The following is a 26,056-nucleotide window of genomic DNA, read 5'->3' as shown; positions in this document are numbered from 1 at the left end:
GTCTCCTTTCCCCATCTCTTTTATTTTCATTTTATTTTATTATTATTGATTATTATGATCATCGGGCGGGTTCCTACTAGTCTCGCGAGAGTTCGCGACACTGGCGCTGCCTCCGTTGGCTCCTTCGTTTCCTCGAACCTTCTCCTCGCTGAAGCATCTCCAAGTGTACGTGACTCAGATGAACTTTGAATGGTGGAACTCGCTCCCAGTCGCAGCACATTCATAAAAATAATTTTAAAAAAATGTATTCTGTAAGAAACCCTGTCAGATTTATTCTTGGGCCAAAAACAGGTCACTCCCATCTAACAGACAGTTTCTGTTTCACAGAAAACGAAAGCTTAAGGGAGTGGGGCTTTGTTACGTCGAAGATGGCAGAGAGCTGCGGGCCGGACATTCTGTGGTGCTCCATATGCCTGGATCCGCTGAGGGGCCCCGTGACCCTCCAGTGCGGCCACAGCTACTGTCAGGAGTGCGTCGACGCCTACTGGGACCAGGGCGACCGCCGAGGCGCGTACAGGTGCCCCCAGTGTGTGCACACGTTCACCACCAGGCCCGTGCTGCACAAGAGCATAGTGCTGGCTGACGTGATGGAGAAGATGTCTTGCGGGGGAGGGAACCCCCCCGCGGCCCCCGCGAGGGAGGACGTGCGCCCGGGGGACGTGGAGTGCGACGTGTGCACCGCGCGGAGGCTGAGGGCCGTGAAGACCTGCCTGGTGTGTCTGGCCTCCTACTGCGCCACTCACCTGCAGCCCCACTACCACTCGGCCGCCTTCAAAAGGCACAAGCTGGTGGAGGCGTCCGGCTCCATCCGGGAGCTGATCTGCCCCCGGCACGACAAGCTGCTCGAGGTCTTCTGTCGCACCGACGGGCAGTGCGTCTGCCTGCTGTGCGTCATGGATGAGCACAAAGGTCACGACACCGTGTCGGCCGCCGCGGAGAGGATGGAGAGACAAGTAAGACGGTTGCAACCTGTTGGCCACAGTTTGTGCTTGTAAATCAGATGTCAACTGTTGTTTTTGGAAGTTATTTTTTTATTTTTATTTCAAACTGAATGTCTGTTAATATACTTGGATCCCCATTAGCTGCTGCTTGGTAACAAGAGTCTATACTCTTCCTGGGCTCCCCACCAGTTTTTAAACAATACTTCAATAAAAGAAGATGCTTAAATACGCATCCTTATCATTTATGCCAACAAAAGTCTCACAACCACTACTCGCGTGGGATTTTGTCTATCCTCCCCTACGAAACTCTTAAGATGAGTCTTCTCAGGCACCGAGCCGGGTGATCTCGTCTGTGGCAAGTCACAACAGTCATCGGGCAGCTGAAGTCTCTCTCTCTCTGCCATAGATGACGACATTACCCCAAACTAAAGGCACTACAGAGACCGGGAACAGGCACATTGTCTTGGGGCGCCGAACACTGACCACCTTGTGGAGCTGTGTGAACGAACCAGAAATCTCCTTGATTTACAGTATATTGAGCTCTTATAAAAAATACTTCTGCTTAAGACGTCCACGGTTTCCGTCTTCCTGATTCAGCATCCACTCCATCAATTATTCCATTTCAACTACAACAATACATAACCAACATCAAATTAAAAAAATGGACATGTCTAATAAACATGGTAGACTCTACTTAAACCACTAGGCCACACATTTAAAACAAAGAGATTAAAGCTCTCTTCATCCACATCACGTCTGTGAGATCAATAAAGAAAGTTACATCGTGTCCTTCACTTTTTCTGTGTAAAGAAATACAATCATAACCATTGCGTATTAACTGTCATCTGTATTAAACAAGTTCTACATGGAGGTCACAGGAAATGTCCCCTCTGATGCCTGCCATGGAAAATAATGATATTTCACCGTAATGTTTTTGTGCAGTTTTAGCTATGATAATATTTCTATTAAAGTGTAAAGTGTGTTCAACAGATCAACGGTGACCAAAATTAACAATCTAATTTCATTTTCAGAAACTAATCGGAAAGAAAAAACAAAGACACCAGCAGGGAATACACGAGAAAGAGAAGCAGCAGCGAGAGCTGAGGCTGAAAATTAAAGCACTGAAGGTGAATTTTCTTGTTCTTTATCTTAACTGATAAATAATTCACATGTCCTGCATCAATTTTATTCCCCTTTACAGCTACTGACATCATTCCTCTTATGTCTTTCGACTATCAGTGCGCTGGAGATGCAGCGGTCAAGCAGAAGGAGAAGGCCTGCGCTGAAATTGTCCGGCTGGTCGATGAGAGGCTGTGTGCTGTGACCAAGGGGATCAGAGTCCAGGAGAAGGCGGCGGTGAGTCGAGCCGAGGCGCTCGTGGATCGTCTGGAGAGGGAGATCCGCGAGCTGCGGAAGGGAGATGATGAACTGAAGCAGCTGTCCGTCACCGAGGATCACATTCATTTCCTGCAGGTACAGCGACACAAAACAGATCCGATCAGATGATTTAGTGGTTTGGCGACTGTAGCTCGTGACGTGTCTCTGTTTTTAAAATGTTTTTTAGAACTCCAAGGCCATTTTCAACTGTCCAGAACCTGACGAGTCCCCAGATCTCAACACCCACATACACATATCTTTTGACTTTGTGACAAAGGCCATTTCTGATTTGAGAGACAACATGGAAAACATAACAAAGGCTATTACAGAAATATCTGAGACAAGTAAGAAAATACCTTCGTTGAAATTATTTTATCATTTACATACGAGATTTTATAAGATATCAGTTTTCTTAAGATGCAGGGATGTTGTTTTCTTTCTTTCAGTTCAAACTGATCCTGATCTAAAGACAAGACAAGAGTTCTTCCTGTGTGAGTTGTTAACGTCATTTCAGCAGAAACACAATTGGATGAAGTTCGTTCCTTTCAACGTACAGCACTTCACTCGTCACACTGAATAATCATTCTTCTGCATTTCAGATTTCTGCCGCCTCAGTCTGGATCCAAACACAGCATTCGAAAACCTCATGCTGTCCGAGGGAAACAGCAAGGTAACCTGGAGGAAAAAAGCTCAGCGCCACCCACACCATCCGGAGAGATTCACCAAATACGATCAAGTGTTGTGTACCGAAGGTTTATCTGGAGTGTGTTACTGGGAGGTTGAATGGAGGGGGCCCAGGGTTGAGGTCGCCGTGTGCTACAAAGGGGCAGAGCTGGAAGAAAGTGGCTTTGGCTACACAGACCAGTCCTGGTGCATGTCCCTTTCAAAATCTGGCTGCACCTTTTGGCACAATGGATTCATGAGTAAAATAACCGTCCCCTGCTCCTCCACCGTGGCAGTGTATCTGAACCATGACGCCGGGAGCCTGTCCTTCTACAGCGTGTCCGATTCTGGCGAAATGATGCTCCTTTACAGAGTTCACGCCGCCTTCTCCAAGCCTCTGTACTCCGGGTTCATGGTCTCCAGAGGTTCCTCTGTTCGGATACTCACACAAAAGTAAAGGGTTGCTTACATGAACTATCTGTATTAAGAGTATTTTTGGTTTTCTTTGCGCATTTTATTGTGCATTTGTTAAACACCAGTTAACAGTAAAAGAATTGACTGTTGATTATTGGTCAGAATAGTTCAAGCCTTATTGTATTCTTTTAAATGCAAGGAAAATATGACAGTGGCACAGAATGTAATGTTTATTTTCAAGTGTTTGTTACTTCTCACCCTGTAATAAAACCATATTACACTGGACGAAAAACTGTTTACCTGATGTAATGTGCTGTCATTTACACTTTTGTGCTGTGAATTTCATTCGCAAATTGTAGTCGACATACCTCATTGTTATACACAACAAAAGTGAAAGAACAGCCTAAAACAATGAGGACATGTGGGATTACGTGCCGAAATTCTGTCATTGCTGCTATAAGATCATTGAAAAGCAACAAAAATATGTGCATTCCACCATATTCAATATGAACAGTTCAGCCCACGATATCCAAATGACAGATTTTGACACAGAAACATGCAGCGCCAGCGCCGCTAAGAGTTTGGGTCATGGTGAAGACGAAGACGTCATAAAATAGATTCAATGGAGGCGTTTGTGTAGGAGCGATCCACAGTGTCGTAGAAGCGCAGGCAGGCCTTGTAATGCAGCAGCTTCTCGGCCAGAGGGCTGATGGTCAGTGCTTTGCCCTGCACACTCAGGTCAATGTACCTGAGAAACATCAGGACAGCAAGAAGATACACTTAGAGATGCATCCAGAGGACATATTCGACAGACAAGTTATATTAATTTAATCATAGTCTTATAATCAACAAAGGTTTTTTTTCTAACACGTGCTCGCTGAAATCTACCTCGATCTTCCACAAAATAATTTTACTAGATGTTGAAAAGCACCTAAAAATGGACTGTAATGGACCTGAACACGGGTCACTCGCTGCAACTTATACATGACTGTGTTTATTGTGTAAAGATTTTAACCTGATTGTTACGTTTATTCCGCCATAGTTAGAAATGATACTGCACCTGTGTGATACATTCCAAAACACAAGGGTATTTATAGCCATCAGTGAGGCCAGGAGGAAGAAGAATCTCTCCAGATTCCCATCGTGCAGTATGTTTGGGTAGAAGTTACCTGTAATCAAAAAATAGTTGTATATCAGCATATCAGTGACATCTTATGCAAAAAGGAGCAGTTTCTCAATCAAATCATGGTGTCACTATCATTTTTTTATTGGAGGGAAACATGTATTACTCATTTTGGTTTTCAATTCATACCTCCAGTGATAAAGTATGCCAACTGGATGATAATGGCTCCTAGAAAACAGGCCCCTCCATAGGACAGAGTGAGGAAGTGCAGAGAGATGCCTCTGAGGTGACTCGGGGTCAGCTGGAACGATATGAGGGAACCTGCCAAAGAGAGCAAGTGACGGAAATGTCTCCGCTTCATATTTGTGACATGTAAATCAGCCACTCCCCTGAAATCATGAAAATCCTTAACATGGAAATCGTGGAAACCTCAAGTCTCTCACTCACATGCAGGGGTGACGAGAGCCTCGGCCAGACCGAGAAGGATGTACTGGGCCGCCAGGTGGAAACACGGCATGGACGACACCTGCAGAACCTTCCCCGACAGCGTCTGCTCCACCAGAGGGTGAGCCTTCCTGTGCAGCTCGGACAAACCTGCCACCAGGACCGACAGAGTGGCACACGCGTGGCCCAGAGCTAGAGAGGGAGGATGGACAGGGTGGGGTGATGAGAGAGGGGGCTGTAGAATGGGAGGACGGGGTGGGTGGATAGGGTAGGGTTGTGATTACAGGAGAGAAGATGGAGGATGGATGAGACAAGTAGAAGAGCGAGAAAGACATACAGATGTTTAGGTGAAGACATAAAAAACCATGTGTGCAGTGTGAAGGAAATCTTATGAGCTGGTTGGAAGAACCTTTTTTTTCTTTTAAAGACCTCAGATGTCAGAAGCAGAAACATTCACACATCAAGGAGAAAAGAGACAAGATGTACAATTTAACAAGTTAACAAGTGTAATGTCAACAAATTCTTAGGGCTGTCCCCGGCAGGACATATCGAAACACAAACAGAGATACAGATGCAGATGAATCTCAGAGACAGGATTCACATCTTTCCATTTTGCATGTGCTTTTATGTATTATTACGTATTTTTTGTTATGCACAAAAACACCAAAGCAAATTCCTTCAATGTCAAAACCTTTTGACAATAAACACGATATAGGTCCAAATATTTTTTTCCTAATCCATCCACATCGCCTCCGTGTGAAGATTCTATTGGCTACCTAACTCTAAACATGATGTAAATTATCTAAATGATCATTAGGTGTGTTATGATTATGGACTTCTATGACTATTCACTGAAGGCTGTCTCTCCCTATCTCTGAGGGTCTGTGCTCGACCTTGGTTGCAAGGACAACTGCCAGTGCTGTTGTGTCTTCAGCTATGCTAAAGATAAACAATGAACTATAAATGAATTTCTTGTTGTCTAAATTGACAGTGCCTGCATTAGTGTAGTGGTGTATGAGTGGAGATACTCACTGATGACTTTTGCCGGGGCCAGAGGAGCCCTTTCCATGGAGAGGTAGCAGGTAGAGACGCACTCGATCAGCGGGGCCAAGAGCAGCAGAGGCAGTATGCTGATCACATTCATAGCCCCGATGGGCAACAGGAGGTCGTACAGGTGAAGGTTGGAGTTCATCGTCTGAATGTAGTAGCCTGACGGAATCTGGGGGAAACATAATCTTTAACATCATGGAAACCATTCTTATTAAATAAAAGAACCATGTAGCTCCCAGTGACCTGCCTGTGTGACGCAGGCTCTGTACAGCAGCTGGAGGCCGTAAAGAGGGAAGAGCTTCGCCAGGACTTTGACGTTCTCCACGTGCGTCTCGCTATAACGGCCGCCGTTGTTCTCCTTGGCGCGGTCCAACCAAGACGCCACATCTCCACTCAGGTGCCGATAGTGGAGGCAGCACATCCTGATAGAGTTCAGGAAGACTCCCAGCGTGGTCAGTAAGGATCCACCTATACGGAGGCGAAGATCCGTGATAAAGTATGTGTGCACACAAGTACTGGCTGTTTCTCTGAATACCTTTTTTAAAAGTGCGTTACCTTTCTTGGGTTTGTAAGTGAGTTTGCTCCGCATCATGTGTATGCCGATGAGAGCCAGCAGCGCAGAGGTGAAGGGGATAAGAAAGCCCAGATTTTTGGCTACAGACTGCTGGATGTAAGCAATACCCAGAAACACTACAGTGGAATTCAGGTTCACCAGCCAGTAGAACCTAAATGAAATGAAAACAAATCTCATGATAAAGCCTTCATTTCTTTAAACATTCATGTTTCATGGTCACAAAGCAAATATTAGCTCTGATGAGGGATTACACATTGTTTTTTACCACTATAATTGCATGCCATAAAAATGTTGGTTTTGTTTGAGTAAGTCAATGTGGTTGACAATTTTTTCAACAACTACTGGCCTGATTTCCATTTAATTTGATATACTCTAATATTTCTTTTCTTTTTAATTAATGGCAATGGCATTTCACCCACACTTTGGCACATGACATGTAATCTAGGAAACGTATGGACAAATTTATACAAAGTTTGTGGTGAATGTGTGTGAGTGAATATTAAAAAAATATATGTTTGGGGTCAATCCTGAGCAGGGTCACTTTCCCTGGAGGATGAACACTTCTGTTTTGAACGCTTCATGAACTTTTCTAAAGCACTATCCTTGGGGTCAGTGCTATCGGAAAATATTAATTTAATTCCAAAAAAACAACCTAATTCGATTGTAGTGATCCAAACCCTTGACACTTACACCAGCCTCCACAACTAGCAGCGGATCTGAGGGTTAGAGCACTGAACTGCATTGAACTTCACAGAGATTTCTTAAAATGATCATAAAACTGATCATAGTAATAATATCAGTGAAATGTTTGGGGTGCAGTTATTCAGACGCCAGCACCACCCACCAGTTGAAGAAGGACAGGAGCTGGTGCTGGTTGTAGCCCTGCAGGTTGTAGGCACCCATGGGGCAGAGGATGGCCCGGATGCCGCCGATCCCCAGCGCGGCAGCCAGGAGGCCGGTGTAGAACAGGATCTGCTGCTCCCGGTGTTCCAGCTGGTGCGTCATGTGATGAGTGTCGATGTAGAAATCTTCGAAGGGAAACGCCACCACGGGCAGCATGGCTGTGCCTAGAATGTACAAAGACAAGTGGAGGCCACGCCATCTGGTTAGCGGCTCGGCTTAAAACATGAGTCTGACTACCAGTCACGACTAAGCACCTACACAGAGTTACTGATACTTTTGAAATTAGCTTACAGGTATACTTAAGATTCATTACATGTCAGATACTTGTGCTTCATCCTTGTTCATGTTACATATTCAGATAAATAACTGGCAGGTTTGAACCACCAGGTACATTTGTTTGCTTCAATGATACAGCAAGAATGAACAGAGGTACAAGGAAAAACTCTTTTTCTTGGCTTTGAAAAATAAAAAGAGTTGATGATAATGTAAAAGTGAGAAAGAGTTAAAAACAGCTTTCAGTTCATCACACAATATTATCAAGCCATACTGATCTTACATTATAAAATAAATGTACTTTTCGAGATACTGAATCAAACTAATTTTAAAAGTCATATGGTTCCTCACATCAGACAACATGTATCAAACCTACACCCATTGTGTCTCACCGAAGAAATGAAGCACAGCACACAAGTAGAGCACTTTGGTCCTTCCTAAGAAGGTTTCTGCAAACCACCCAACCAGGACGGGGGTCAGGGTGCTGGCTCCTATAAAGCACAGGTTGACCGTCGCAGCCAGGTAGTTATCGTAGCCGAGCTTCACTGTGCAGAAGAGAATCATGTTACACACGATCCCAAAGAAGGCGAATCTTTCACACAGCTCCACGAGCAGCACACAGACGATAACTTGGAGCTTCTTGCGGGACTTCCTTGGGCGCCCCTGGTCCGGACAAGGGGTCTGGGAGACTCGTCGCAGATGGCTTCTGCCCCCTGGCAGTCTCTGAAGGTCTCCTGCCACCATAACGCCTGGCCAGCGAGATGCTGGGCTGGGCTGGGCTGCCTGGTTGGCCGTATGCAGTCAGTATTAGACCACGCAGCTCTGGATGGGAACTCTAGCCCCTTCGCGGATGGGACCAGCAGTGGGTAAAGCTGGAATCCCTCACCTCGGTGTGACTGTGGAACTGGACTGGAGACACGTAGGGTGAGACACACCTTTTCGCATTCTGCACGTGCCGCTGACTGATTATCCTCCCGTGTCATGATCTTACTCAGAGCTGCGGGCGCCTTACGGGGATCTGACACAGGTCTGAAGATCCCACCCATCAGGAGTAACGGAATGGGATCTATTTAGAGAGTATCCCAGAAATATTTCTACAATTACCAAGGAGACACAGGGATGATGTTGGTGCTTTTAATTCCCTGAATCACTGGAATTGATGTGTACACAATTGGCTCTCGATTTAAAATTTTTTATTAAAAAAATAATAAACTCATGAATGGTTTGCAATGAACAAAGTCATGGATGAAAAGACAACTCAAGAAAGCATGATGCTACCTTTAGCATTACATAACATAAAACATGATAATAATTTAGTGCTGAAGGTTATTACAAACACTCACAAAATGTCACATCTCTTTGTGAAGGCAGTCTTTCAGTGTACAAGCTCATTTTGAATTGCCTGCTGGTAATTAGACTGATGATGTTAAGTGAGAGTCAGACCGAGTGCATCGGCAGGCTAACTTCAACTGGGCCAGCGCTGATGGATAGACGACAACAACTGCCTCTTCTTACAGGAAGCACTTCCCTGATTCCCCCGTGACAAAAACAGAAAGGACAGTCCAGGTCATGAGGAGACGTCGACTTCAGCTTTTTCAACATGACACAAGATGGTATGAAAAGACGAATCAACAGTTTTGCAAATTAACTGAAAAAATATTGTTTTCATGATATCCTTTTCTGATGTTTAAAAAGTGTATATTTGATTAGAAAGCCAATGAATGAATGGGAGGTATAGGAAAAAATTGTAATCAAGAAAATAAAGAGATTCAACATTCAAGGGAGATTTACTGTAAGCGTCTTTGCCAAGTCATTATAATAGTAAAGTATCAAATACACTGTGTATAGGAAATCAAAGTAAAAATACAGGTCGGTGGTTCCAGGCACTTTCCACAACTCTAATAACTCTTTGCACAGCCTTCTATTTGCAGTAAAATAAATGTGGAAATGTGGAATAATATTATATGATATAGTAGTATTTATATTTTTTATATTTTGTAATATTTTGTACATACATACTGCTTTTTAAATTTCTCTCTATTCTGCTATATTCTGTCCACTGTGCTGCTGTAACGACCACATTTCCCCATTGTGGGACGAATAAATGTATATCTTATCTTATCTTATAAAATTACTCTCTTTTCTATTAGACCCCCTGTCTAATATCATACTGAATATTATTAACCACTAAAAGCCTTTAATATTTAAAAAGCAATCTCTGCCTCTGTGAACGCCCACGCTGCTAAACAACAAAAAACAATTCCATTCGTAGAGAATAAACCCACAGACACATTCAAACATCACATCAAAGCGTTAAAGATCTCCATGGTTACGGAAACAGAGTCCAGTGGCGCGTGGGGGCGTGGTCTATCGTGGGAAACCGAGTTGTTGGTCACATCACTTGCAGCGGTTGGGACAGAGACGAGGAGCTACAGGGGAAACTTAACTTAACAAATAAACACACAAAGGTAAGGCGACTTGAGGTCGTCAGTTCTCAAAGAGCTGGCTAGTAACTTTTCACACATGTACTGTGGATTTAACCGGTGACCAGCATGACACGTTCCTCCCTAGCACGTTAGACGAAGGCAGCTGATTTATCTAACCAGCGCTAACGTTAGCCCCGCTTTGCTAACCGCGAAAAACAAGCTGTTTACATGAGCGGGTTTGTGTTTGTTTGTTTGTTTGTTTGTTTGTTGTGCCTCACTGAGAAGTTGCATGGTTTGATTTACCTTTAGTCCAAATGGCAAACGTTACTTGTAACCTTTCGTCAAACGTACGTTGTGCCTCGACTCTGTGTTTCGCAGCGGACCTGATCGACTAGTAATGTCTGGAGGGAGGATGCCGAACTGTCCTGCCTCTGCAGCCAAGGGATTCAGCTCGACCCCGCTGAAGACCGGCCGGGGGAAAGACGTCCCCGCACCCGGGGCTCTGCTGCTGGACGACGGAGTGGTGTCCGATGACGAGGACACGTTTTCCCTGCTCTCTCCCATCTACCACGACAGTTTTGAGAGCGACGGAGAAGACGCGGAGCCCCGCCCAGCCGAGCAGACCTCACCCAGGCCGAGCGTCAACTCGGGACTCAGCGTCTCACCAGTCAGGTGTACTAATCGATAACGGAATTAATCGCCAGCTATTTTGATAACCGATTAATCGGTTCAGGTAGTTTTTTTTATGAAAAAATAAATCAAACTTCTCGGATTTCAGCTTCATACATATGAATATTTTCCGGTTTCCTTGCTCCTCTGTGAGAGTAAACATATGTTTGGTGTGTGGAAAAAAAACCCATCATCTTGTGATTTGGGAAACGTGATCAACATTTTTCACCATTTTTATGACATTTCATGGACCAAACAACTATTCGATTAATCGATTAAAACTAGGAAAAGTAGTATATATCATATATGTACATCAATAGAATACCAACCAATATCTGTCAGTGAAATTTCAATATCTCATAGGTGCGATCCTGTTCACATTTTATAAATTCTGTTTATATTAGGGGTATAATGTAGTATTGCTATTTAAAAAAAACCTTTTCCTCAGGTTTATGTTTGTTTATTTTATTACTTTCTTTTTACTGGTGTTTCTATTTTTACTATTCCCTTTGCGGCTGTAACACAACAGATTTCCCCATAGTGGGAATCTTCTTATCTTATCTCGTATGATCTGGTTTTGGTTTTTAGGTGTGAGCTACCAAAAACACCTGTTGAGCAGATGTTCAGTGCAGTTGTGCAGCCTGCAGCCTCACCTGCTCTGAGCGCCTGGGAAATGTGGCTGGTGAACAAAGCCATAGAGGACCGTCACAAATTGGAAAAGAAAGCAGAGGAGGCAAGCTGACATTTCGCATCATTTTTTAATCACTGTAATGCAGCAGCATTGTTTTACCTTTCTTCCTTTCTTTTGCTTTTATCATTATCTTTTCTATTTCTGCACACTGCCTGAATATCTGAGTAGAACTTTTTTATACCCTTTGAATTAGGAGGGCATTCTCAAAGAAAAACAACAAGAAGAAGAAAGGGAGCGGGAAAGAAAAAGGACTGTCATGGAAGAGAAGATCCATGAATGGCTAAAGTTGAAAAGAGAACAGGTACAGTGCTGATTCTTACAATTCTACAGAATCGCAATTTCTTCTAAGTCGCTCAACAAAACTGTAATGTTACAATTTCTCTATTCTGTTCTCTTTGCACAATCCCAGGAGAAGCACGAGCAGCTTGTAAAACAGGGTAAAGAGGAGGAGGAGCTGCAGAGGCGGCTGCAAAAACAGAGGGAGGTTGAACAGAGAGCTCAGCAAAAGTACGAAGACTGGTTGCAGAAGAAGAAACGAGAAAAAATGGAAAAAGAAAAGAAAGAGAAAGTAATGTGGAGCTTTTAAATTCATTTTTTTATTATATTCTGATGTTCTGAGAGATGATTGGATGATTTTTTTTGTTTGTTTACAGGGGGAAGCTGCCCTGAAGGAGGAGCAGGAGAAGGAGCGCCGCAAGAGGGCAGAGGAGACGTTTAAGGAATGGTTGACAAAAACAAATGAAAAAAGCGGAACAGTACCTAAATCACCTTGCTACCCAACAAGTAAGGTCATTTCAGTCATCTGGGAAATATTTACTCTGCTTTGTCATTTTTAGATGAACCTTAACCCCATTACTGATAACAATCTATGCATGGTTGTTTCCCCATGCAGTTTGTCATCAGTTTGTAGCAAAGTGACTCTTTTATTTCAGAAATGCTATAAATGTGATCGTAGCTCTGGCCTTGTTGATTTTTTTGTTATGTATCAGTATTTTATCTGTTTGATTTCCTCCCTCCAGGTCCCTACGACAAATCCTACCCGTCACCCAGCTTCTACAATCCGATCCCATGGAAGCCGATTCATACCCCCCCTCCAGAGCCATCACTGAACAAGACATCTGGCAAGAAACTGCAGAAACAAAGAAAAAGCCAGCAGAGCCCAAGGACGACTCATAGACCGAGAAACACTGTGAGTTCAGCACAGTTACTGCAGGGGCGACGGCTATGACTACGACGCTGCAGCTTTGTTACGGCTCAAATATGATTTCATCTCTACGCCTCCACACCACCACAGATCCTGAAAAGAAGCTTGCGTGAGTCACAGAAAGGTTTATGTTCTCTAATATGACTGGGTGTAATTACAAGTTTTCATTAGCGTATTTGATTTATATGCTGAAACATTTTGTAATGTTTGTCTGAATGTACAGGTTACGTGATTTTATTTGGATTTTTTTAATAAAAGATGTTTATAATTTGTTCTGAAGAGTAAATTAGCGTCCGTATTGTAAGATGGCTTCGCGCACATCTAAAAGACTGGATTGTGTTTTTTCTTGTACTATTGTAAATTAAATCAGCTTGTTATTGCAATAAATAGATTATACACATCTCTTCTTTGTCCTCATCTTCTTTGCTCCATCACTGAGTGGTCAGCAGAACTACACGTCACTGCATTCAATGAGCCACAAACCACACACAACACAAAGAAGCTGGCTCACGGTCACAGCCACAGATAGTTGGACCCGGATAGATACACCCGGGCCTAGTCAAGTGCTCCTCACACTCACACATTGTTCTGCTGTGCCTTGTTCTTCTGTGGGCTGAGATGACGACAGAAACAAGTGAGGGGGTGGAGACAGAGAAAGAGACAGAGATTCAGAGCAGTACACTCAATCTGTGTTAGCATCTCACTCTGAAGCCGGAAGGTAAAATGATTTCAATTACACTGGATTGTTGAATGACTTGTCTTTAACTCCTATTGTTTTTTTTTCTTCTTTTTTCTGTTGTGTGTCGCACTTTCTCAGATTTGTTTGACTGCTGTGGAACGTGTTGACGGTAGTCAGTGAGTGGGCTAGTAGTGAGCACACTGATTATGTAGGGCCTTTTAAAAATGCACACAGAAACATCCCGGGGTGCAAAGGACAGCTGTTCAGACAAAGACGTCAGGTGTTTACGTTCTGTCAGGACTTCTGAAATTGTAGGAGTTGTTTGCTAAGGAGTATTTGCACATTGAGCCTCGTCAACAGGATTGTCTGTATAAAGAGTTCCATTCCAAGTATGTCTCCAGCACTTTGGCTGTTGACCTGTGAATTATAACTCAAATTGTAGCTCAACAAAGTGCTTCCACTAAATGCATGCTTCCAAGTCCTTGAATTGTATTTCTGCCTCTTCCTCCAGATATTACACAGCCCGAATAGAAAATCCATATCCCACAATGCAGTGGTGCCGGTGGGCGGGCAGTTGGAGATCACACCTGCCAAGACAGGTAGGAGGCGTGGCTTAAACTGTCCCAGAAAGAAAGTGAGCGGGAGTGACAGTCCAAAGGGCAGACTACACTTGTTCCGAGGTCTTTGACAATGTGGCCGACAGTGTAACATAGACATGAAGACAAGCACAGGTTGAAGAAACTGAGCTTTTAGATGCTGTCCAGGAATAAATGGAATTTTTTAATTTTGCTGAGTAGAACTAACTTGTTATTTTTTTAAAATATTGGGTGTTTTTTTTTAATTAGAGCTTCGCCTGTGGATTACACATTCAACAAGAACCACATGGACTTTTATACTATAGCTGGTAGTGTGCCTCTTTTTGTTATAACAAGGATGTAACTGCCGCTCTCTCCGTAAATATTCTCATTTGTTATTGACATAACTTGGAAGGAACCAGTTCCATTGCATACAGGCATAGAGGTCTTAGGATCCAGCATTTCAGTGTGTGTGTGTGTGTATATTCCTCCCTTCAACCATGCAGTCTGCAGGGCCGGAGGTTGAGGACTCTTTCGACTTTCTTTTTAAAATCATCCTGATTGGGGACTCGGATGTGGGGAAGACGTGCGTGGTCCAGAGATTCAAATCTGGCATTTTCATCGAAAAGCAGCAAAACACCATCGGGGTCGACTTCACTGTCCGTACCCTGGACATCGATGGCAAGAGAGTGAAGGTATGTATATGCAATTTATATAAATATATTTGTTTATATATTGTGCATATGGGTCCAGTTTGCATCAGACATATTCTGGGAATGCACATACATTAAGATATCATTAAAATGTGCAATTTAAAAATATGTGAACAACAACATGGATGTGTGTCTGTGTACTTGCTCAATGTCTTCAGGTAAATTATGTCTTCGCTTGTTTCAGTTAATCACTGTTTCCCTTCAAACTAAAGAGGAGTGGCTCACTGCTTCTTTCAAATGACACCATCTGTGTGTGTGTTAGCTTTCTGGGTGTGTTAAATGCATGGGTGTCTTGTTGTGCAAATTACTTTGTAGACATAAGCACAGTTCCAAAAGGAATGAAAAATGTATCTTTAACTGTACATGGAGAATAATATAATAACTCTGCATTAAGTATATTTTGGAGCTATTTGACCCACAATCCATAACCATTTGAGTCACACTGGATAATTGATCTGTGTATTCCAGATGCAGGTGTGGGACACAGCGGGACAGGAGCGATTCCGCACCATAACTCAGAGCTACTACCGAAGTGCCCATGGGGCGGTGGTGGCCTATGACATCACCCGCCGCAACACGTTTGAATCCATCCCCCACTGGATCAGGGAGGTCGAGCAGTACGGAGCTGCCAGCGTAGTCCTGATACTCATAGGTGAGAATAAATAAAAAATATGCTGGTCATTAAGTGTTGGCCTGTTTTATCTGCCAGGAGATGGGCGTTTTCTTTTTTCAGAAAAACAATTCAGCTACTTGATAACTAAATATAAATATGTGAATCCAGGGCTGCAACTAATGATTATTTTCATAATCAATTCATCTGTTTATTACTTTCCTGATTAATGGATTAGTGGTTTGGGCCATTAAATGTTGAAAATAATTTGTTTTGTTTTTCACATTTTTTTCCCATAAAATCTACTTGAACCGATAAATCGATCATCAAATATTTGCCGATTAATTTAGTAGTTGATTACTAATCGATAAACAGTCGCAGCTCTATGTGAATCCTCTTTGTTTTCAACACTCCCTGCTCTGCTCACCACTGCAGGCAACAAGTCGGACCTCGACGACCAGAGGCAGGTGCTGTTCGAGGATGCGTGCACTCTGGCAGAAAACAACAACGTCCTTGCTGCTCTGGAAACCTCGGCCAAGGAGGCACAGAACGTGGCTGCGGCCTTCAACCTCATGGCCCGCGAGCTGCTGGCACGCAACGGCATGACCATCGTGGATGAGGCCTCTCAAGACCAAGCTCAGTTCATGCTGAGCAACAGCTCCCACCCAGTCCACGGTACAGAGTCTTCGGATAAAAAGTGTGGGTGCTGAGCGACAGAAGCGGGGAGGTGTCGATTAAGAAACTAAAAGTGGTGGCAGCCTGAATGCTCCACGTACATGTGTGCATTTGAAATATTTTTCTGTAAGGGAAGGGGGGGTTATTTACAGAACATTTCTTAAGCGATACTACATATGTTGCAATGTGGGTGTGAATATAGGTTTTGTATGTGCTTGTTTTTGTATTTATATAGTTTAAAGAATCTGTTTAACATGTTTTAAATGGCAGTTGCTTATTAAATGCATTTGTTTAATATTCTCCTGCTGAACGACTCCAGCTCTACACACCACACCTCTGCCAGAGGACTCTGTAGACACACTGTGTTCACTTGTTTGTTTTTTTAATGTTCTTTCATACAGTAATATTCTTTCATACAGTATGGCTCTGGCAGTTACTTTACCAGTGTTTCACAGTTTTAACCTGCAATTGAAGTCACAAACAAATCATACATTTCTACGTGTGTCAGTTACAAAGATAACAAACAGCACTATAGGAAATGTCAGTGCTGGTTCTGTATTTAAATATTTTCTCTTAAATAAATAAATACAGAAATTCCGATTTCATCATAGAATTTCTACAATTATAAACACTAGACGGAAAGAAATAGCACCTTTTTCATTGCTGTGAAAACTGTGGTACTGACTGTGTAATTCTGACAACTTAGCAAAAATAAAATAAAATTGGCATACACCTGACTAAGGCTAAAACAGAATCTGATGAGGTACTAAAGTGATACCTGGCAAGTTAATGACATCAGCATTAGTGGTCACGTATTCATCCTAGCTTAAAAAAAGAAAAGAATCAAGCTGAAAGAAGAGAGCAGTGCAAACAAACAGCAGAACTGGTACATGAGACCTGCTGGGGGCTGTCTTTTTTGGAAAGGCAAGATGACCTAGTTAGACAGGCGGCTGTGAACAGAATGCGATCCATCTTTGTCTGTGGTGGTTTCAACAGATCTATCAGTGCGGAGACCTTTCTGGATCTGTCTGATCGTTAAAGTGTCTTTGCTCTCATCCATGAACTTAGGACTTTTTTTTTAAAAGTCTGAGCAAAAATTAACGCAACTCCAACACTAAGAAAATCTGTTCACAAGGCTAATACTGACTGTTTAGACCAAAGACGAGAAAAGACAGACGAAATCAGACATGAACTTCGGTCTTTGACGATACAGTCTCCACACGCAGTAGGTAGGGCTGTTAGAAACACCGATGTGTGTGTTGTTCTTGAATTTTATTTTATAAAAATCGCAGTGACACTACCCTGCATGAGCAACTTAAAATGTCTCAGACCTTCCTGTATTTTGTTAAAACAGCATTCTTTCATTGTTGCTTTTTGCAGCTGATTCTATGGCACTTCATAAAAAAGAACTAGCCACAGTTACAGTGATCTCTACCCTGTGATAATCAAAGATTAAAAAACAAAAAATACACACCCTCAAGCTTCTGCTACTACCAGTTTCGGAGGCGTCAGACCTTTACTGGTTAAGCTGAGAGTTGGAGCCAGAGTTTGAGAGGTGTGTCCTACTCCAGGGGCCAGCCCTCCTGCTGGAACACCAGCTCCACCGCCTCCTTTACATCCTGCACCACAAAGGACGGCTGCATGAGGCTGGGGTCGAAGCGGAAGTCTCGGTGGCCGTGGAAGATGTGCTGCTCGGTGATGGTCTGAGTTGTGTCCGAGGGCAGCTCCTGCTGGTCTCTGCTGTACACTCCGGTGCACACCAGGATGGAGCTGCAACCCTCTGGGAGGTCCTCTTCCGCCCCGTAAACACCTGACGCGCCGCCGAGCTCCGTCGCTGTCAATTTAGGGCCGTTAACAGTTTCGGTAAAGGGATCGACACCTACTCCGCCACTCTTGGCTTGCTTCTGGGCCTTGGCAGACAGAGAAGCCTGGAGGTAGCGGTTGTAGAGGTTGGCACCATATATGTCAGCCATGGGATTGTCCCTATAAACGGAGACAAGCGTGGCAACATATTAAAAAGCACTTTTACTTCAAGTCACAACTTCTGTGTTATTAAAAAAGGAAAAACAGCATGAGAGACAACCATCTCTCACCCTATGGCATACAGCCTCTTCACAGGCATGGTCCAGCCAAGCTTCTCAGCCTGCTGTCTGACCAGCAACTCAGCGTAGTTATAAGTCACCACGCTGGGTTTACCGATCAGAGCCTCGTACTTCAGCTCGTAGCCTGTGACCTTCTTGTAAAGGCTTTCCAAGCACACCAGGAACATACCGTGACCAAACCTAGGACACAGGGATCACAACAAATTTAAGGTAATAACTTTTGCAGTCCTTCAGATCCTCAAATGATGTCTCAAGGTTTGATCTAAATAATACTGTGCGTATAAATTTGACACATGTACAGTACCTGGGATTTTTTGCCTCTGCCATCCACAGCAGGTCCATGTTGCAGGCCAAGACTGGGATGTGAGGGTACTGTATCGAACTCCAGGCATCGTCTGGGTTCCCGTTTGTTAGGAGCACGTCAACGATAACCTGGAGGTTGGTCTCCCATCTGATTGGCTCGCCAAATAAGATGATAGCTGTACGAACGGACAGGCGAAGAGGGAAATCAAATGCACAATATATAGACATAAAAGTGTTCATTATGAATTGTTAGTGAATTTAAGGCATCGTACATTAGAGCTAGTGTTGTGGAAACATACCGTCTATCGGCCGTAAGCCTTTGGTGGGTGGTATCTGTAAGACATTATACGCAATTGGTGCCATGCTCACTTGTGAGTGAACATAAAATGGCTTCAGTGGTCATGCTTACGCTGCATTTAGGCCTTCGGTTGTGATCCACCACATCCAGAAGAGGATACGCGTCTCTGAGCATATCTATAGTAACAACATCCTGAAAGCCCAGGCTGAAGTTTGGTGGGTTAAAGTCAAACACAAACACACATTGGAGGTGGAGGTATGAGCCCCAAAACACATAAAAGGTTGATACTTCTGTCCAAAATAAACTCATGAATACCACCTGTTTTGTTAACCATCATTGATCCTTGAATATTTCTTGTCTTATGAGTAAATTACTTCTTTAGTCAACTGTATATCATGTATGTATCTCAGTTTAAACAAACGCCTATTTACTCTCAAACTTGTTTAGAAAAGTAGGTTATATCAAAAGATTCACAGTATGAATTAATGACAAAAAAAAATACTCATGAGAATTAATGAGAGAAAAAATACTCCACTGCGACACTCAGGAATCAAAGGGAACAAAGGGCACAAAGAATAAACACTGATAACAAAGTAGAACATTACTGCACTGAATAAACAGAACGAGGTTTTAAGGTCAACATCCAGAGGGACTGCAGGAACCGGAGGCCACTGATTTAAGACAGGATACTTGTGAGCGACCTCCTCCACGGGACCCTGTCCCGACACCAGCACGCACATTTTGTGGAACTGGTTGAACATTCGCAAAGGACTGTGGGACAGCATCACCTGGTCTGGAGACACCTGAGATAAAGGGGAGAACCAAGAAAAAAAAAGATTGATGTCAGACAGAAAAAAGCAAACGGAGGATACTTAATTTTTTTTTAAAATTGGCGTTCCGTTTACCTCCACCTCAAGCAGATGTGACAGATGTTCCGCTTTCGTCTGCCTCATGCAGTTCCCGGCGTTGGTGACGAACACAACCGGGACCTTGTATTCACCGTTGCGGTCCACCAGATTCCTGAAGCACTGCTTGGCGGCAGGGATCAGCGTCCTGCCCCGCACCAGCACCCCATCAATGTCGAAGAGGAGCCCGAAGGAGCCGGGGCCCTGGGGATGGAGAGGAGGGCCAGAGAGCAGGGCAACTTTATAATGACAATATAAAGTTACCTATGTACTTGTTGTCATACTTGTTGTCACACATCACTTCTGGCTCAGGAAACTGGGTGAGATTTGTTCCCAGGGTACATGAATCATAAGCCAGAGTGGCTGAGTCACTGATGAGTGAAGTAGGTGAATGAGATTAGTATTAACTGTGGTTGTAAATGTGTGATGTCATCAATAGTGTGTGTGTGTGTGTGAATGCTGTGATTAGCTTCAACAACATGGAGTTTTCTCTGCAGCCACTACATTTATTATGCCCTGCAATATTGAGCTCAACAGCCAAGAGTGTCTAACTTCGTCCTCACTCATACTTCAATAAAGTTTGAATACAGTCACTCACATGGCTGTAGCCTCTCGAGGTCGACGGCGAGGTGTGTGCTTGTTTTGCGGCTCGCTCGCCGCTCGACTTCAGCAGCTGCCAGACACTTTTCACAGACCCGAGCCTCTGCATTTTCTCCAGGCACCGGTGAATATTTTTTTGTTTTTTTAAAAAAGCCGGCGGATAAACAAAAACGCGCCTGAGCTACAGCTAAAGCTAAAGCTAACGGCGATCGTCCACTCAGCGAAGTCGACGACGACTGAAGAAGACCTGGCTCATGATGTGATCTCAGACCGGGGATTGGAGGCTGCGCTCTGCGACCTCTTCATGGTGTCGGCGTGGTCACCACCTCCATTCAATGACCACAACAACAGCTCTCTGACGCCGCTGGTGACGACGGAAGCGCATGCGCAAAGAGGCGGGGACGCCAAAAACACTTCCTGGTGGTACGTCACGTATTATTTTGTCCCACCGGAAACGAGCGTGTTTTTATTTTCAAGTTTTTAAACGCAATGAAAACACCATACGCGTGGAAAAAAAAAATAATAATAATAAAAAAGTATATATGTATATATTATTCATGATTATGTGTCGTTATATGTAGTATATATATATTTATTTATGATTGTATATATATAAAAAACATTTTAAACACACGGAAATCACCATACGCATGTAAAATAAAAAGAAATAATAAAAAAGTATATATATAGGATTATGTGTATATATATATAAAATTTTAAACGCCCCGAAAACACCACACGCGTGTAAAATAAAATAATACAAATAATAACAAAGTATATATATATATATATATATCAGTATATACACACACATTATCCCATCGGAGAATATGTGCATTCTTTTATTTTCTACAAACTTATACAAGTAATAAAAGTGTTCACCGATTTAAAATCATTGTAACAAAACATCTTTATTGGTCCAAAATACAGCAAGGAAAAAAACAAAATTCAGTCCACAACTAAGTAATAAACACAGTAGCACAAACATACATAAACCACACAAGGCCTCAACAGTCCGTTCTTCAGCTAAACCGCAGCTCATTTTCCAGCCCGTAGATTTTAGCCTTCAGCGCCATCAGCTCACCCTGAACCTTTTTTGTCCTGGCGTTGGTCTGGCGTACTTCGTGCAGAACAGCTAGGTCCTGGTTGGGTCCGACATTCAGAGTCACCTAAAGCACAGAAGAAGTGTATCTTTGTAGTGAGTACACACAGTTAAGCAATTAAAATGTTGTTTGCAGTATGGCAGGCGGAGGGGAGAACTGGCAAAGTCTTCTCAAAGTAATACTATTACTACTAATTTTTTTATTTGTGATCTTGTCAAAACAATCACAAGTTGTGAAATATTTCGTTAAAAATTTAATAAAAAAAAGAAACAATTCAACCCCACGGGCTTTTCACCTTGAGGAGCTGTTTTTCAACATCCTTGAATTTCTGCCTGAGGTGCTTCAGGTCAGTCTTGAAGCCCTCCACCTCCATGACTCTCCTCTTCTCCAGCGCCTCATAGCGCTGAGTCATCAGCTGAAGACGCTTGGCCATTTTCTCTGAGCGTTCCTGCACACACAAATATTTAGAAAAGTGGAAAATGTCAGTAAGAAGAAACCATTAAGTATGAACAATCAATCAGAGATGTGCATGGTTGTTTTACAGACACAAGCATCCGTCCAAACATGGTACCTTAAATATGTCCCTGCCCACATCACCCTCCTCTCGGTTTTGGGCCAATTCTGTCTCCAGAGTAATACACTGCTCCCTGTACATCTCGGCGAGACGGTGGGCTTGCTTCAAATCCTCCTGCATTGCCTGATGAAATAGCACAAGGTTAAGAAAAGGGACTACAACAACCCTCAAGAACCAAAGCAAGCTACTGACATTCTTTGTTACCTTTAGCTCCTCTTTGTGTGTCCGTTGTGACTGTGGCTGAGGCTGCGGGAGGCGGCCGGCCATGCTGTCGCTGGGCTGCGACGTTCGGCCCGGCTCAGTGCCAGCGGACCCGGTTTTCCTCAGACGGTTGTGGCAGGAGTCCAGGTCCCTCAGCAGCCGGTCTTTCTCCACCATCCAGCTCTTCTCATGAGCCCGACTGTCAAACTTTAACTGTAAGAAATCTTTGGTGCTCTCATACAACAGGTTCTGGGTTCGCTGGAGCCTGAGGAGTCGAATGTAAAAGAAGATGACAGACAAACCCTAAAGTCAGTATGAAGATTTGTTATCATCCAGAGAAATAAGAGGATGAAATCCAGAAGCATCTTGTCAAGTGAGTAGAAAGGTTTTGATAAAACCAAAAATACGCCCAACACTTATTGGGGCGTCAAACAAATATGCACACACGAGCAGTCATAAACATGAGACCCACTTGTCAGTCAGAGCTGTGATTCGCTCCTGGTCTCTCTGTCGTTGTGCATGTGCCTCCTCTGTTTTAATCCGTCTATCCTCCATCAGACCCTCTATCTGTTCTTTGGCCAGACGCACCTGTTCCTCCATCTGAGCCTGCAGCGCCCCCACCTGGATATATCAGACAAAAAAATATCTGCATTAAAAGCAGGTTTCAGTCCATTTAAAAAAGTCCAAAAATTCAATCAGAATTGTAGCATGTTTGCACGACACATCATCACCTAAATCCCATCTCATGTCATTCATAAAGTGGGCCTGTACCTGAAGTAACAACGTCTGGTTATCGTTCTTGTATTGTTCCAGGCTCTCTCCATTCACCCCGTCTGCTGGTTTTGTTCTCCTGCTACTCTCTAATTGAACAGACACAACATCTAAGTGACATGGTCAGGATAAAAAGCAGAAAGTTCAAATTCATCATTTTGTGCATATATTTACTATAACTATTCATCATAAGACATTTAAACACACAATAACATGGTTGATAACTTGATTAAAAACACAACAAATGGCAATCATCTTTATACGTATTTTTATGAAATATTAGAAACATTAAATAATTTAATATGTAGAAGAGGCATTTGAAGATATTTTTTTTCCAAACCTTTCACATTCACAGAAGCTCTAAACTTTGAAGGTCTGAGACTGAGATTTTCCTCCAATCTGGCCTCATGGTTTCTCTGAGTGATAGTAACCTGAAATATATTCACATCAACAGTATTGCTAATTTTTTTTCAACTTTTTTGTGCAACAAGTATTTTTTTTATTGGTTATTCATTAATGCAACCAATAACACCAGTGTTTGACGACACAAAACGTCTGCTGCGAGAAAGGCCTGTGAGGAAGTATGTACCTTGTGCGGCGGCTCTCTGTGGAAATATGTGATCTCTCCTGCATCAGGACCCACCAGGGCAAGAAGGTGTTGGATTTTCTTCCTGTCCTCTAGCTCTCTGTGCAAAAGTCAATTATTTAGATGCAGTTTTATTGACACAGATGTAAATAATAACATTAATGAGGGTTTCTATTCCAATTAAGTGTCCCAGTAAATCGTGACAGTGATCGAACTATCATAGCAGCATGGTCGGCAATCTGGAACAGTTAAATGGTAAGCAGCCTTAATTAAAGTTACAGTATAAGTTACATCTGTGTTTTTCAAATTTTCATGATGCACGTTAATATCCACTGTGAAAAAGGCCTCTTACTGTCCTTATGTTTTCACCCACCTGATCTTCAGTCTGTCATTTTCTGCGTAAAGTCTGAGAGACTGCTCCCTCTCTTGAAAAAGATAGACCTGCATGTCACTCAGAGCGTTTTGCAGCTCAGCAATCTCTCCCTCGCGCTGTCGTACCTCCCACTGTAGCTTATGCTGTGAGGATGTCCGAGATGGAGAGAAGATTAGTTGACACAGTTATGAGGCAAATAAACTCTGGTGAATTTGAAAAAACAAAATCACATTCAGTGACTCCTAGTAGCATCTCACCTGGTCCTCTGTGATGCTTTTATGCTTCTCTAGCATCTTCAGCAGCTCCTCATGTTCCCCATCGTACTGTGCGATCTTCTCTCTGTAGAACTCCAATAGCTCCCTGGATGGACGCAGGTACGCCAGACGCTCATTGATGGGGGGAAGTGGGGAGTCAGGTTCCCGACCAGGGGTCTTGATGTTGGCTCTGTCAGAAGAAAAATTGACCAAGAGGACGATATGGAAGGGGATACCACACTTGTCACATGAACACTAAATGCTGAGCCTGCATTTGCTCTAGACCTGCAGTATCAGTAACATTTTACCATGTGAGTCTACAGTACACGTCTGCTTAGAAACAACAAGCAATGAAAATCAATTATTACCTTAGTATTTAAACCCCCTTAGGGAGTAAGACTAATCCCATGCAGGATTAGGGCTATTACAGTGGGGGACAAGACTGACAAAATAAATCCAAGTATCCTTTAGGGAGATTACAGTCAAAGTACAATTTGGGGGGATTACACTCTCAGTCAGATAGGGACAGAGCAACATTTCTTCTTTCTTGACAATAACAATGTCTGTGGACTACACAATCTTACCTGCGAGGCGTTGCATCTTTTGTTGGAGATCCCATCCCGGCACAAAACACTGAAAACAAAATAAACATGTTATTGTTTTTGATACTGGATAGGTATATTTTGTGGTCAGCATTATTGCAAAAATGTTTCAGTTGTTGCAGGCCAACAGCAACCAGCCATACATTTAATATGCTTATGAATACAGAAATGTTAGCTTTGAAAAACCCTGTGATAAAATGTGCTGGAAATTTTACATTTTAAAAAACCCTTGAGACTGTTGCCATGATTCAATAACCAGTGAACTTTATGGTTGTCATAAGTGCTGGTTATTGGAAGAAGTCGATTTAATATTATTCAAATATCCCCTTATAAGTGATGCATATGCTTTCATGTGGAAAATACGATATTACATCTACAAGGAAAGGCCACAATATTTGCGTCTACAATGTTTGTTACAGTAAATCATGGAACAAATCCAGTGGGTATAAGATAAATACAGTAAGTCGGGAGTTATTCACCCCTGCATAATGAAGATGGCAGCACATGCAGCTTCTTTTTGTAGATGTGATGAAACAAGCGCCTGAGTCATAACAGAGACAAGTTAAGATCATGAAGACGTCAAAAGGTTGGTTATTGGCACATTGAGTTCTTCTCTCTGACGTGAATCGGGCGCCAGGCGGAGCGGGACGATTAAAAAAAGTAAAAGTGTTCTCATTTAGAAACATTGACATTTTTTTCCGTTTTCAACACAGTCAGCTATAAAACAGCTCGGCAGTGTGTGAGGATAACCTGTATTGTTCTCTTTACCGGAAAAGACATCGCCGTAATTATTTAAGAACTGATTGTTAAACTTCATACGTGGCTAAAAGCAGCATATAAAACTGCGGCAGCCTTTGCAAACGTTAACATTTTAAAAAACGGTAGTGAAATATATTCTACTCACCTGTTAGACGTTGTTGTTTAACTCGCAGCCCCCTGTGCAGTTTGTTCGTTGCTACCAAGCTTTTGAAACACGGAAGTTGACGCCTCTTTTTTCTTCTTCGCGGGATACGCAACGGAAGTGATAGTATTTCGCCAACTAGCGATGTGTCGTGAAGTAACAGTACACTCTATGACAACAAACACATCATTTATAATACCATTCATGTGGGTAAGGAGCGTTTGTAGAAATTAAAATTAAACTGAGAGTACAGTAGGTCATTGGAACAGCGCCTGTGTTAAATGTTACTTCAGTAGGTTCAGATGTGTGACCGTGTGCAACCTGTGTTAACGCTCGACCGCTTCATCAAGCTAGCTAAGGGAGCTAAGTCGAACGTTTGTCGCTCCAAAATAAAAGCCTACATTAGAAACGCGCGGAGAACGCGTGTACAAATCAAAGTGTCCAAAAATGTACACACTTACAGTAAGAGACCTTATAGT

The 26,056-nt window shown here is 42.9% G+C and overlaps 6 protein-coding genes across 10 annotated transcripts; 3 read left to right on the top strand and 3 right to left on the bottom strand.

Moving 5' to 3' along the window:
* Nucleotides 1-86: 86 nt before the first annotated feature.
* On the top strand, nt 87-3,694 carry LOC118315418 (E3 ubiquitin/ISG15 ligase TRIM25). Its single transcript, XM_047333489.1, has 7 exons — nt 87-165; nt 328-953; nt 1,973-2,068; nt 2,181-2,414; nt 2,506-2,662; nt 2,765-2,809; nt 2,918-3,694. Exons 2-7 carry the CDS (start codon nt 369-371, stop codon nt 3,436-3,438), a joined length of 1,638 nt encoding a protein of 545 aa, XP_047189445.1. The 5' UTR covers nt 87-165; nt 328-368; the 3' UTR covers nt 3,439-3,694.
* slc15a5 (solute carrier family 15 member 5) lies at nt 3,682-10,811 on the bottom strand. Of its 3 annotated transcripts, none has more exons than XM_035643537.2 (10): nt 10,492-10,809; nt 8,155-8,307; nt 7,431-7,653; nt 6,568-6,737; nt 6,260-6,480; nt 5,995-6,181; nt 4,966-5,154; nt 4,708-4,839; nt 4,456-4,564; nt 3,682-4,143 (listed from the first exon to the last, which is right to left on the bottom strand). In XM_035643537.2, the coding sequence occupies exons 3-10, from the start codon at nt 7,643-7,645 to the stop codon at nt 4,002-4,004; spliced, it is 1,365 nt and encodes a 454-aa protein (XP_035499430.1). In that variant the 5' UTR covers nt 7,646-7,653; nt 8,155-8,307; nt 10,492-10,809; the 3' UTR covers nt 3,682-4,001. The 3 variants fall into 3 exon arrangements, 2 of the variants coding, with proteins under 2 accessions (XP_035499430.1, XP_035499431.1); XR_007031017.1 differs by having other exon boundaries at nt 4,111-4,143; nt 4,966-5,197; XM_035643538.2 differs by lacking the exon at nt 8,155-8,307 and having other exon boundaries at nt 10,492-10,811.
* ccdc34 (coiled-coil domain containing 34) lies at nt 10,095-13,152 on the top strand. Its single transcript, XM_035643541.1, has 7 exons — nt 10,095-10,230; nt 10,567-10,860; nt 11,446-11,590; nt 11,742-11,849; nt 11,958-12,116; nt 12,202-12,331; nt 12,568-13,152. The coding sequence occupies exons 2-7, from the start codon at nt 10,586-10,588 to the stop codon at nt 12,774-12,776; spliced, it is 1,026 nt and encodes a 341-aa protein (XP_035499434.1). The 5' UTR covers nt 10,095-10,230; nt 10,567-10,585; the 3' UTR covers nt 12,777-13,152.
* A 113-nt stretch (nt 13,153-13,265) lies between these two features.
* LOC118315885 (ras-related protein Rab-19) lies at nt 13,266-16,304 on the top strand. The gene is made up of 5 exons (XM_035643542.2): nt 13,266-13,470; nt 13,943-14,030; nt 14,513-14,701; nt 15,188-15,371; nt 15,765-16,304. The coding sequence occupies exons 2-5, from the start codon at nt 13,980-13,982 to the stop codon at nt 16,037-16,039; spliced, it is 699 nt and encodes a 232-aa protein (XP_035499435.1). The 5' UTR covers nt 13,266-13,470; nt 13,943-13,979; the 3' UTR covers nt 16,040-16,304.
* A 65-nt stretch (nt 16,305-16,369) lies between these two features.
* hdhd5 (haloacid dehalogenase like hydrolase domain containing 5) lies at nt 16,370-20,592 on the bottom strand. The gene is made up of 8 exons (XM_035643540.2): nt 20,211-20,592; nt 19,613-19,816; nt 19,398-19,510; nt 18,819-18,912; nt 18,709-18,742; nt 18,411-18,585; nt 18,098-18,286; nt 16,370-17,987 (listed from the first exon to the last, which is right to left on the bottom strand). The coding sequence occupies exons 1-8, from the start codon at nt 20,319-20,321 to the stop codon at nt 17,567-17,569; spliced, it is 1,341 nt and encodes a 446-aa protein (XP_035499433.2). The 5' UTR covers nt 20,322-20,592; the 3' UTR covers nt 16,370-17,566.
* A 395-nt stretch (nt 20,593-20,987) lies between these two features.
* On the bottom strand, nt 20,988-25,697 carry ccdc77 (coiled-coil domain containing 77). Of its 3 annotated transcripts, XM_035643069.2 has the most exons (13): nt 25,581-25,660; nt 25,156-25,217; nt 24,659-24,707; nt 24,078-24,264; nt 23,821-23,963; nt 23,451-23,547; nt 23,202-23,292; nt 22,862-22,971; nt 22,563-22,711; nt 22,094-22,355; nt 21,887-22,012; nt 21,611-21,763; nt 20,988-21,381 (listed from the first exon to the last, which is right to left on the bottom strand). In XM_035643069.2, exons 3-13 carry the CDS (start codon nt 24,691-24,693, stop codon nt 21,235-21,237), a joined length of 1,500 nt encoding a protein of 499 aa, XP_035498962.2. In that variant the 5' UTR covers nt 24,694-24,707; nt 25,156-25,217; nt 25,581-25,660; the 3' UTR covers nt 20,988-21,234. The 3 variants fall into 3 exon arrangements, with proteins under 3 accessions (XP_035498962.2, XP_035498961.2, XP_035498963.2); XM_035643068.2 differs by lacking the exon at nt 25,156-25,217 and having other exon boundaries at nt 25,581-25,697; XM_035643070.2 differs by lacking the exon at nt 25,156-25,217 and having other exon boundaries at nt 22,862-22,950; nt 25,581-25,697.
* Between the last annotated feature and the right edge of the window lie 359 nt (nt 25,698-26,056).

Source organism: Scophthalmus maximus, chromosome 7, assembly GCF_022379125.1.
Source record: "Scophthalmus maximus strain ysfricsl-2021 chromosome 7, ASM2237912v1, whole genome shotgun sequence".
Classification (NCBI taxonomy): domain Eukaryota; kingdom Metazoa; phylum Chordata; class Actinopteri; order Pleuronectiformes; family Scophthalmidae; genus Scophthalmus; species Scophthalmus maximus.
This window is presented reverse-complemented; position numbering and strand designations above follow the sequence as displayed.